Consider the following 12,068-nt stretch of genomic DNA (forward strand, 5'->3'; position numbering starts at 1 on the left):
TGAGCATTAAAAATATTTGTGGAGAGAACAAAAAAAGTTTGATGAATGTGGAGTAAAATTAAATAATTATTATGGTCCTACCCTTTACTTTTAGGCAAGCCTTGGTCTGTTGATCTCCGGTATCACATACATATGTTCCTGTGTCTTCTATTTTCAGATTGTGGATTGACAATTCAGTGATAGCACCTTTCTGTTTCATTTCATGCTTCTCACTTGGGCAAAGTATTACAGATCCCTTTTTCCATTCTACTGAAGCACCGGGTTTGGTAAGCTCACAGCGCAGTGTGGCAGTACCATTTTCTTCAGCTTCTTCATTCTGAAGTTCTTGTTTGAAAAGCACAGGCAAGGCTGAGGGATGAAATGATGTGAATCATTTAATATTGTAGTAATGCTTACAAAAGATCAATACCCTTGGGCAACACAATTTTATTTTAATGTAGTACAGTACATAATAACACAAATATAATAACTAGAACAGGTCATTCAGCTCCCTGTTACTTCCACCCAAACCAGCTAACTTTCATCTCTCACAACACACAGAACACATATATTAAAAAAAATGAGGGAGAAATTAGAGTATGAGAGAAAGCTAACTAGAAATATAAGAACAGATAGTAAGGGCTAAATTTTATAGTCCCGTCAAGGCAAGGGCAGGGCCGTAAAATGTGGCAAGTCATTCAAAATTCGATTGACTTCGGCGAGATTGTAAAATACCGCCAGTGTAAAATTCCGCACTAAGAATTTCTACAAATATTTAAAAAGGAAAAGAATAACTAAATTGAGTATCGTTCCCTTAAAGGGTAAGACTGTGGAATTAATATTGGGAAACACGTAAAGTGGCAGAAGCGTTGAACAGGTGCTTTGTGTCTGTCTTCACTGTAGAAGAGACAAAAAGGTGTTAAGAATACTTGAAAATTAAGAGGTAAAAGGGAGGGAGGAACTTAAAACAATCACAATCACCAGGGAAAAGGAACTGGGAAAACTATTAAAACTGAAGGTTGACAAGTTCAGTAGGCCTGATTCCTTTCATCCCAGGGTCTTAAAAGAAGTGGCTGTAGGGACAGTAAATGCATTGATTGTGATCTTTCAAAACTCCATAATTTCTGGGAAGGTTCGAATAGATTGGAAAACCACTAGTGTAACACCTCTGTACAAGAAAGGAAGGCAACAGAAAACAGGAAACTATAGGCTAGTTAGCCTAACATCTGACATAAGGAAAATGTTACAGGCTATTATTAGGAAGGTAACAACAGGACATTTAGAAAATCATAATACAATCAGGCAGAGTCAACATGATTTTGTGAAAGGAAAATCATGTTTCACTAATTTATTAGAGTTCTTTTGAGGTAGTAACAAGTAAGTTGGATAAAGGGGAGTCTTTAGATGTAACATACTTGGATTTCCAAAAAGCATTTGATAAGGTGTCACATATGAATTTACTAACATATGAAATAGGAGTAGACCACTCGGCCCATCAAGCTTGCTTCACCACTCAATAAGATCATGGCTGATCTGAACGTCCCACCTACGCCAAAAACCTTTCACATTCTTGTTAATCAAGGTTCTATCTAGCTCTGCCTTAAAAATACTCAAAGACCTTGCTTCCACTGCCTTTTGAGGAAGAGTGTTCCAAAGGCTCTAGACCCTCAGAAAATTTCTCCTCATCTGTCTTAAATGAGCAACCACTCATTTTTAAACTGAGGCCCCCTAGTCCTGGATTCTCCCACCAGATGAAATATCCTCTCCAATTCACTCTGTCAAGATCCTTCAGGATCCTAAAGGTTTCAATCAAGTCATCTCTTACTCTTCTAAACTTCAGTGGATACAGGCTTAACCGGTCCAACCTTTCCTCTTGAGACTACCCGCCCACAAAGAGCTTATGGTACTAGGGGTAACATGTAAACATGGATAGAGGATTCGTTAGCCAGCAGGAAGGAGAGACTAGGGATAAATGGGTCATTTTCTGGTAGAGTGCCACAGGGATCAGTGCTGGGGCCTCAACTATTTAAAATCTATATCAATGGCTTGGATAAAGAGAGCAAACTTATGGTGGCTAAATTGACTGATGGCGCAAAGATAAGTAGGAAAGAAAGTTGTCAAGAAGACATATAAGAGCCTACAAAATAACTTAGATAGGTTTAATGAGTGGGCAAAAATTTGGCCAAATTGAGTAACATGTGGGAAAATGTGAACTTGTCCACTTTGGCAGAAAGAATAGAAAAGTAGTATATGATTTGAATGGAGAAAGATTGCAGAACTCTATGGGATCTGGGTGTCCTGGTACATGAATCACAAAAAGTTGGTATACAGATGCAGTAAGTGACTAGGAAAACAAACATAATGTTGGTGTTTATTCCAAGGGAAATAGACTAACAAGTAGGGAAGTGCTGCTGCAACTGAACAGGACCTTCATTAGACTGCATCTGGAGTAATCTGTATAGTTTTGGTCTACTTGCTAAAAGGGTATACAGATAATTGCGTAAGAAGCAGTTCAGAGGAGATACACCCAATTCATTCCTGGGATGATTGAGTTATCGTATGAGGAAAGATTGAGCAGATTGGGGCAATACCCATTGCAGTATAGAAGAATGAGAGGTGATCTTACTGACAAATATAAGAGGAAGATGGATGTGGTTGTAGGAGGTTGGTCATCTCAGCTCCAGGACATGACTGCAAGAGGTTCTCAGAGTAGTTTCCTAGGCCCAACCATTTTCAGTTGCTTCACCCATGACTTTCCTTCTATCATAAGGTCAGAACTGAAGATGTTCGCTGATGGTTGCACAATGTTCAGCACTATTCGCGAATCCTCAGAGACTGGAGCACTCCATGTCCAAATGCAGCAAGACCTGGGCAATATCAAAGCTTGAGCTGACAAGTGGCAAACAACATTCGCACCATACATGGGCCAGGCAATGACATCTCCAAAAAGGGACAATCCAACTATTATCCCTTGATGTTCAATGGCATTACCATCACTGAATCCCCCACTATCAACATCCAAGTGGTTACCATTGACCAGTAACTGGCCACATAAATACTGTGGCAGGTCAGAGGCTGGGAATCGTCTGACGAGTAGCTCACCTCCTGACTTTCCAAAACCTGTCCATCATCTACAAGGAACAGGAATACTCCCCACTTGCCTGGATCAGTGCAGCTCCTACAACACTCCAAGAAGACTGACACGGTCCAGGACAAAGCAGCCCATTTGATGCGCACCACACCTACAAACATTTACTCCGTCCAGCACCGACGCACAGTTGCAACAGTGTATACCATATACAAGATGTACTGCGGGAATTTACCAAGACTGCTTAGATAGCACTTTCCAAACACACGACCATACCACCTATAAGGACAAGGGCAGCAGATCGATAGGAACACCACCACATGGAAATTCCCCTCCAAGTCACTCACCATCCTGACTTGGAAATAAATCACCTTTCCTTCATTGTCACTGGATCAAAATCCTGAAACTCCCTCCCTAATGTCACTTTGGGTGTATCTAAACTGCAGGGATTGCAGCGATTCAAGGCTAGTAATCTCGAGGGCAATTAGGGTGGGCAATAAATGCTGGCCTAGCTGTTAAGACCCACTTCCCATGAATGAATTTAAAAAAAACTTCCATCATCTAAATAGAGTGTCCATTCTTAAAGGGACAATCAACATATAATGCATCCTCCTGGCAGAGCAGCCCATCCATTAGCCATAACAGCAAAAAGATCCTAACGGAGCCACTACTTTGCACCAGATCCATCCATTCACCCATACCAGAACTAACTAATTTCCAAAAATAAAATCAAGTAAGTTATCTCAGCCTATGACATACACTGCACCCAACATAACTCATTTTGCTCAGACCCTGCAAGCAATTTGCAATTAATTTGTTCAGTATTTTCATCAATTACATATTTCAGAAGGGAATCTCTGTGAATATTCAGTCTTGAAAGCACAGCAAACAATGAAATTGATAGGGAGAAAAAAAACAGCAACAATGACACAAAGATAAATTTGTTAGGAGACATGAAGGTTGGGAAAGGTGGATGTGAGCTTGGATGTATTTGAGAACCTTAGCAAGAATGAGATGTTGGAAAGGTACATGGGTGCAGCATGAGTTTTTAAGGGAAGCAGGATGACAGCAATATTCACAGGTAGGTGGGCAATGTCAGAGGAATAGGAGCTGTTAATGTCAGCAAGCATCAGGCCAAAAAGAGGCATTTCAGTCATTAGCAGCTGAATCATGCTTGAGGCAACAGAGCAGGTGGAGGGGCTTATGAGCAACATAAGTCTGATCAAACCTAGAAGGGTAAGAGGAAGCCACAAAAGATTGTGGTTTGGGGTGGAGCAGAAGGGGTCAAATTGGGTTGGAAGATGGGAAAGTGATGAAATAAAAGGAAGAAGCAGATGAACAGGCTCTTAATATTAGAGACATAGAAATAAATGAGCTTCTTGCATCAATGGTTAGGTTGAAAACTGAAGTGGAAGACAAAAGCAGGAAAGCTGCAGTAAAAAGTTTGCCCTTTCCTTCCAAGATGATTTTAAAGTAGCACGTGGATTTGACAGCTGAGAGGCAGAGAGCAGTGAGCATTAAAATTATTTGTGGAGAGAACAAAAAAAGTTTGATGAATGTGAAGTAAAATTAAATAATAATTATGGTCCTACCCTTTACTTTTAGGCAAGCCTTGGTCTGTTGATCTCCGGTATCACATATATATGTTCCTGTGTCTTCTATTTTCAGATTGTGGATTGACAATTCAGTGATAGCACCTTTCTGTTTCATTTCATGCTTCTCACTTGGGCAAAGTATTACAGATCCCTTTTTCCATTCTACTGAAGCACCGGATTTGGTAAGCTCACAGCGCAGGGTGGCAGTACCATCTTCTTCAGCTTCTTCATTCTGAAGTTCTTGTTTGAAAAGCACAGGCAAGGCTGAGGGATGAAATGATGTGAATCATTTAATATTGTAGTGATGCTTACCAAAGATCAATACACTTGGGCAATACAATTTTGTTTTAAGGTACTACAGTACATAATATCACAAATATAATAAATAGGACAGGTCATTCAGCTCCCTGTTACTTGGACCCAAACCAGCTAACTTTCATCTCTCACAACACACAAAACACATATATTAAAAAAAAATGAGGGAGAAATTAGAGAATGAGAGAAAGATAACTAGAAATAAAAGAACAGACAGTAAGGGCTAAAGTCCCGTCACGGTAGGGGCAGGGCCGTAAAATGTGGCAAGTCATTCTAACGTTCATGGACTTGGGCGTGACTGTAAAATCCCACCAGTGTAAAATTCTGCCCTAAAAGTATCTACAAATATTTGAAAAGCAAAAGAGTAACTAAATTGAGAATTGTTCCCTTAAATGGTAAGACTGTGGAATTAATAATGGGAAACAAGTAAAGTGGCAGAAGCATTGAACAGATGTTTTGTGTCTGTCTTCACAGTAGAAGAGACAAAAAACATGCAAAGAATACTCGAAAATCAAGAGGTAAAATGGAGGGAGGAACTTAAAACAATCAGAATCACTAGGGAAAACGAACAGGAAAACCTATTAAAACTGAAGTAGAAATAAAAATACTTGGAAAAACTTAGCAGGTCTGGCAGCATCTGCGGAGAAGAACACAGTTAACATTTGGAGTCCATATGACACTTCAACAGTTCTGTAGAGGAGTCATACCGACTTGAAACATTAACTGTGTTCCTCTCCGCAGATGCTGCCAGATCTGCTGAGATTTTCCATGTATTTTTATTTTTGTTTTGGATTTCCAGCATCTGCAGTTTTTTGCTTTTATCTTAGTATTAAAACTGAAGGTTGACAAGTTCGCTAGGCTGGATACCTTTCATCCCAGGGTCTTAAAAGAAGTGGCTATAGAGGCAGGAGATGCATTGATTGTCATCTTCCAAAATTCCTTAATTTCTAGGAAGGTTCCAGTAGATTGCAGAATCACTAGTGTAACACCTCTGTACAAGAAAGGAGGGCAACAGAAAGCAGGAAACGATGGGCTAGTTAGTCTGACGTAAGGAAAATGTTACAGGATGTTATTAACAAGGTAACAACAGGACATTTAGAAAATCATAATACAATCAGGCAGAGTTAACATGATTTTGTGAAAGGAAAATCATGTTTCACTAATTTATTAGAGTTCTTTTGAGGTAGTAGCAAGTAAGGTGGATAAAGTGGAGCCTTTAAATGTAACATACTTGGATTTCCAAAAAGCATTTGATAAGGTGTCACATATGAACTTACTAACATATGAACTAGGAGTAGACCACTAGGCGCATCAAGCCTGCTTCACCACTCAATAAGATCATGGCTGCTCTGATTGTAACCTCCTACCTACGCCAAAAACCTTTCGCCTTTTTGTTAATCAAGGTTCTATCTAGCTCTGCCTTAAAAATACTCAAAGACCCTGCTTCCACTGCCTTTTGATGAAGAGTGTTCCATAGACTCACGACCCTCAGAAAATTTCTCCTCATCTGTCTTAAATGAGCAATCCCTCCTCTCCACATTCACTCTGTCAAGATCCTTCAGGATCTTAAAGGTTTCAATCAAGTCACCTCTTACTCTTCTAAACTTCAGTGGATACAAACCTAACCTGTCCAACCCTTCCTCTTGAGACAACCCGCCCACAAAGTAAGAGCTTATGGTACTAGGGGTAAAATATTAACATGCATAGAGGATTTGTTAGCCAGCAGGAAGGTGAGACTATGGATAAATGGGTCATTTTCTAGTAGAGTGCCACACGGATCAGTGCTGGGGCCTCATCTATTTAAAATCTATATCAATGACTTGGATGAAGGGACCAAATGTATGATGGCTAAATTGGCTGATAGCACAAAGATAGGTAGGAAAGAAAGTTGTCAAGAAGACATATAAGAGCCGACAAAAAAATTTAGATAGGTTTAATGAGTGGGCAAAAATTTGGCCAATTTGAGTATCATTTGGGAAAATGTGAACTTGTCCACTTTGGCAGGAAGGATAGAAAAGTAGTATATGATTTGAATGGAGAAAGATTGCAGAACTCTATGGGATCTGGGTGTCCTGGTACATGAATCACAAAAAGTTGGTACACAGATGTAATAAGTGATTAGGAAGACAAACATAATGTTGGTGTTTATTGCAAGGGGAATAGACTATAAAAGTAGGTAAGTGCTTCTGCAGCTGGACAGGACCTTCATTAGACTGCATCTGGAGTACTCTGTACAGTTTTGATCTATTTGCTAAAAGGATATACAGATAATTACAAAAGAAGTAGTTCAGAGGAGGTTCACTCAACTCATTCCTGGGATGACTGAGTTATCTTATGAGGAAAGGATGAGCAGGTTGGGGCGACACCCACTGGATTTTAGAACCATGAGAGGTGATCTTGCTGACAAATATAAGAGAAAGATAGTTCTGGTTGTTAAAGGTTGGTCATCTCAGCTCCAGGACATGATTGCAGGAGTTCCTCAGAGGAGCGTCCTCGGCCCAACCATCTTCAGCTGCTTCATCAATAACTTTTCTTCCATCATAAGGCCAGAATTGAAGATGTTCACTGATTGTTGCACAATGTTCAGCACTATTCTCGACTCCTCAGAAACTGGAGCAGTCCATGTACAAATGCAGCAAGACCAGGGCAATATCAAAGCTTGAGCTGACAAGTGGCAATAACATTCGCACCATACATGTGCCAGGCAATGACATCTCCAACAAGAGAGAATCCAACCATTGCCCCATGATGTTCAATGGCATTACCATCACTGAATCCCCCACTGTCAACATCCTAGCAGTTACCATTGACCAGTAACTGGCCAAATAAATACTGTGGCTACAACAGCACGTCAGAGGCTAGGAATCATGTGATGAATAACTCACCTGACTCCCCAAAGCCTGTCCACCATCTACAAGGCACAAGTCAGGAGTGTGATTGAATACTCCCCACTTGCCTGGATCAGTGCAGCTCCTGCAACACTAAAGAAGCTGGACACTGTTCAGGACAAATCAGTCCACTCAATTGGCACCACATCCACAAACATTCACTCCCTCCACCATCAACGCACAGCAGCAGTATTGTATACCATGTACAAATTGCACTGCAGGAATTCACCAAGACTCCTTAGACAGCACCTTCCAAACCCACGACCATACCACCTAGAAGGACAAGGGCAGCAGATCGATGGGAACACTACCACATAGAAATTCCCCTCCAAATCACTCACCATCCTGACTTGGAAATAAATCACCATTCCTTCACTATCACTGGATCAAAATCCTGGAAATCCCTCCCTAATGTCACTTTGGGTGTATCTAAACTGCATGGATTGCAGCGATTCAAGGCAAGTTATCTTGAGGGCAATTCGGGTGGGCAATAAATGCTGGCCTAGCTGTCAAGACCCACTTCCCATGAATGAATTTTTAAAAATTCCCATCACCTAAATAAAGTGTCCATTCCTAAAGGGTCATTCAACATAAAATGCATCCTCCTGGCAGAGCAGCCTATCCATTAGCCATAACAGCAAAAAGATCCTAACAAAGCCACTACTAGGCACCAGATCCACCCATTCACCCACACCGGACCTAACTAACTTCCAAAAATAAAATCAAGTAAGTTATCTCAGCCTATGACATACACTGCACCCAACATAACTCATTTTGCTCAGACCCTGCAAGCACCTTACAATAAGTTTGTTCAGTATTTTCATCAATTACATATTTCAGAAGGGAATCTCTGTGAAAATTCAGTCTTGAAAGCACAGCAGACAAACAATGAAATTGATAGGGGGAAACAAAACAGCAACAATGAAACAAAGATAAATTTGTTAGGAGACATGAAGGTTGGGAGAGGTGGATGTGAGCTTGACTGTATTTGAGAACCTTAGTGAGGATGTGATGTTGGAAAGGTAAATGGATGCAGCATGAGCTTTTAAGGGAAGCATGGTGACAGGAATATTGACAGGTAGGTGGGCAATGTCAGAGGAATAGGAGCTGTTAATGTCAGCAAGCATCAGGCCAAAAAGAGGCATTTCAGTCATTAGCAGCTGAATCATGCTTGAGGCAACAGAGCAGGTGGAGGGGCTTATGAGCAACATAAGTCTGATCAAACCTAGAAGGGTAAGAGGAAGCCACAAAAGATTGTGGTTTGGGGTAGAGCAGAAGGGTCAAATTGGGTTGGAAGATGGGAAAGTGATGAAATAAAAGGAGGAGGAAGCAGATGAACAGGCTCTTAATGTTAGAGACATAGAAATAAATGAGCTTCTTGCATCAATGGTGAGGATGAAAATTGTGAAGTGGGAGACCAAAGCAGGAAAGCTGCAGTGAAGTCCTTTCCTTCCAAGATGATTTTAAAGTAGCACGTGGATTTGACAGCTGAGAGGCAGAGGGCAGTGAGCATTAAAAATATTTGTGGAGAGAACAAAAAATCTGACGAATGTGAAATAAAATTAAATAAAAATTATGGTCCTACCCTTTACTTTTAGGCAAGCCTTGGTCTGTTGATCTCCGGTATCACATATATATGTTCCAGTGTCTTCTATTTTCAGATTGTGGATTGACAATTCAGTGATAGCACCTTTCTGTTTCATTTCATGCTTCTCACTTGAGCAAAGTATTACAGATCCCTTTTTCCATTCTACTGAAGCACCGGGTTTGGTAAGCTCACAGCGCAGTGTGGCAGTACCATTTTCTTCAGCTTCTTCATTCTGAAGTTCTTGTTTGAAAAGCACAGGCAAGGCTGAGGGATATATTGACGTGAATCATTTAATATTGTAGTAATGCTTACAAAAGATCAATACCCTTGGGCAACACAATTTTGTTTTAAAGTACCACAGTACATAATAACACAAATATAATAACTACGACATGTCCCTGTTACTTGGACCCAATTTCCCTAACTTTCATCTCTCACAACACACAAAACACATATGTTAAAAAAAGTGAGGGAGAAATTAGAGTATGAGAGAAAGCTAACTAGAAATAAAAGAACAGATTTTAAGGGCTAAATTTTGTAGTCCAGTCACGGCAAGGGTAAAATGTGGCAAGTCATTCAAAAGTTCATTGACTTCGGCGTGACTGTAAAATACCGCCAGTGTAAAATTCTGCCCTTAGAATTTCTACAAATATTGAAAAAGGAAAAGAATAACTAAATTGAGTATTGTTCCCTTAAAAGGTAAGACTGTGGAATTAATAATGGGAAACAAGTAAAGTGGCAGAAGCGTTGAACAGGTGCTTTGTGTCTGTCTTCACTGTGGAAGACACAAAAAATCGTGCTAAGAATCCTTGAAAATCAAGAGGTAAAAGGGAGGGAGGAACTTAAAACAATCTCAATCACCAGGGAAAAGGAACTGGGAAAACTATTAAAACTGAAGGTTGACAAGTCCAGTAGGCCTGCTTCACCACTCAATAAGATCATGGCTGATCTGATTGCAACCTCCCACCTACTCCAAAAACCTTTCGCCTTTTTGTTAATCAAGGTTCTATCTAGCTCTGCCTTAAAAATACTCAAAGACCCTGCTTCCACTGCCTTTTGAGGAAGAGTGTTCCAAAGGCTCACAACCCTCAGAAAATTTCTCCTCATCTGTCTTAAATGAGCAACCACTCATTTTTAAACTGAGACCCCCCTAGTTCTGGATTCTCCCACAAATGAAACATCCTCTCCACATTCACTCTGTCAAGATCCTTCAGGATCTTAAAGGTTTCACTCAAGTCACCTATTATTCTTCTAAACTTCAGTGGATACAGGCCTAACCTGTCCGATGTTTCCTCTTGAGACAACCCACCCATAAAGTAAGAGCTTATGGTACTAGGGGTAACATATTAACATGCATAGAGAATTCGTTGGTCAGCAGGAAGGGGAGACTAGGGATAAATGGATCATTTTCTAGTAGAGTGCCACACGGATCAGTGCTGGGGCCTCATCTATTTAAAATCTATATCAATGACTTGGATGAAGGGACCAAATGTATGATGGCTAAATTGGCTGATAGCACAAAGATAGGTAGGAAAGAAAGTTGTCAAGAAGACATATAAGAGCCGACAAAAAAATTTAGATAGGTTTAATGAGTGGGCAAAAATTTGGCCAATTTGAGTATCATTTGGGAAAATGTGAACTTGTCCACTTTGGCAGGAAGGATAGAAAAGTAGTATATGATTTGAATGGAGAAAGATTGCAGAACTCTATGGGATCTGGGTGTCCTGGTACATGAATCACAAAAAGTTGGTACGCAGATGTAGTCAGTGACTCGGAAGACAAATATAATGTTGATGTTTATTGCAAGGGGAATAGACTATTAAAATAGGAAAGTGCTGCTGCAGCTGGACAGGATCTTCATTAGACTGCATCTGGAGTACTCTGTACAGTTTTGGTCTACTTGCTAAAAGGATATACAGATAATTGCATGAGAAGCAGTTCAGAGGAGGTTCACTCAAATCATTCCTGGGATGACTAAGTTATCTTATGAGGAAAGATTGAGCAGTTTGGGGCGAAACCCATTGGAGTTTAGAACAATGAGAGGTGATCTTACTGACAAATAGAAGAGGCAGATTGTCGTGGTTGTTGGAGGTTGGTCTTCTCAGCTCCAGGACATGACTGCAGGAGTTCCTCAGAGTGGTGTCCTAGGCCCAACCATCTTCAGTTGCTTCATCAATAACTTTCCTTCCATCATAAGGTCAGAAGTGAAAATGTTCGCTGATGGTTGCATAATGTTCAGCACTATTCTCGACTCCTCAGAAACTGGAGCAGTCCATGTACAAATGCAGCAAGACCTGGGCAATATCTAGGCTTGAGCTGACAAATGGCAAGTAACATTCGCACCACACAAGTGCCAGGCAATTACCATTTCTAACAAGAGAGAATCCAACCATTGCCCCATGATGTTCAATGACATTACCATCACTGAATCCCCCACTATCAACATTCTAGTGGTTACCATTGGCCAGAAACTAGCCAGATAAATACAGTGGCTACAACAGCACGTCAGAGGCTAGGAATCAGGTGATGAGTAACTCACCTGACTCCCCAAAGCCTGTACACCATCTACAAGGCACAAGTCAGGAGAATGATTGAATACTCCCCACTTGCCTGGA

General features: G+C 40.6%; 1 protein-coding gene across 6 annotated transcripts in view; it reads right to left on the reverse strand.

Moving 5' to 3' along the window:
* obscnb (obscurin, cytoskeletal calmodulin and titin-interacting RhoGEF b) overlaps positions 1 to 12,068 on the reverse strand; it is a 625,157-nt gene that overhangs the window by 356,930 nt on the left and 256,159 nt on the right. For 5 of the 6 annotated variants that reach the window (XM_041184481.1, XM_041184482.1, XM_041184477.1 and 2 more), the window contains 3 exons: positions 9,451 to 9,717; positions 4,660 to 4,926; positions 82 to 348 (listed from right to left, as the gene is read on the reverse strand). In XM_041184481.1, the coding sequence (XP_041040415.1) occupies positions 82 to 348; positions 4,660 to 4,926; positions 9,451 to 9,717 (801 nt within the window). The remainder of the gene's footprint in view (positions 1 to 81; positions 349 to 4,659; positions 4,927 to 9,450; positions 9,718 to 12,068) is intronic. The other variant, XM_041184479.1, reaches the window with a different exon arrangement.

Source organism: Carcharodon carcharias, chromosome 3, assembly GCF_017639515.1.
Source record: "Carcharodon carcharias isolate sCarCar2 chromosome 3, sCarCar2.pri, whole genome shotgun sequence".
NCBI classification, from domain to species: domain Eukaryota; kingdom Metazoa; phylum Chordata; class Chondrichthyes; order Lamniformes; family Lamnidae; genus Carcharodon; species Carcharodon carcharias.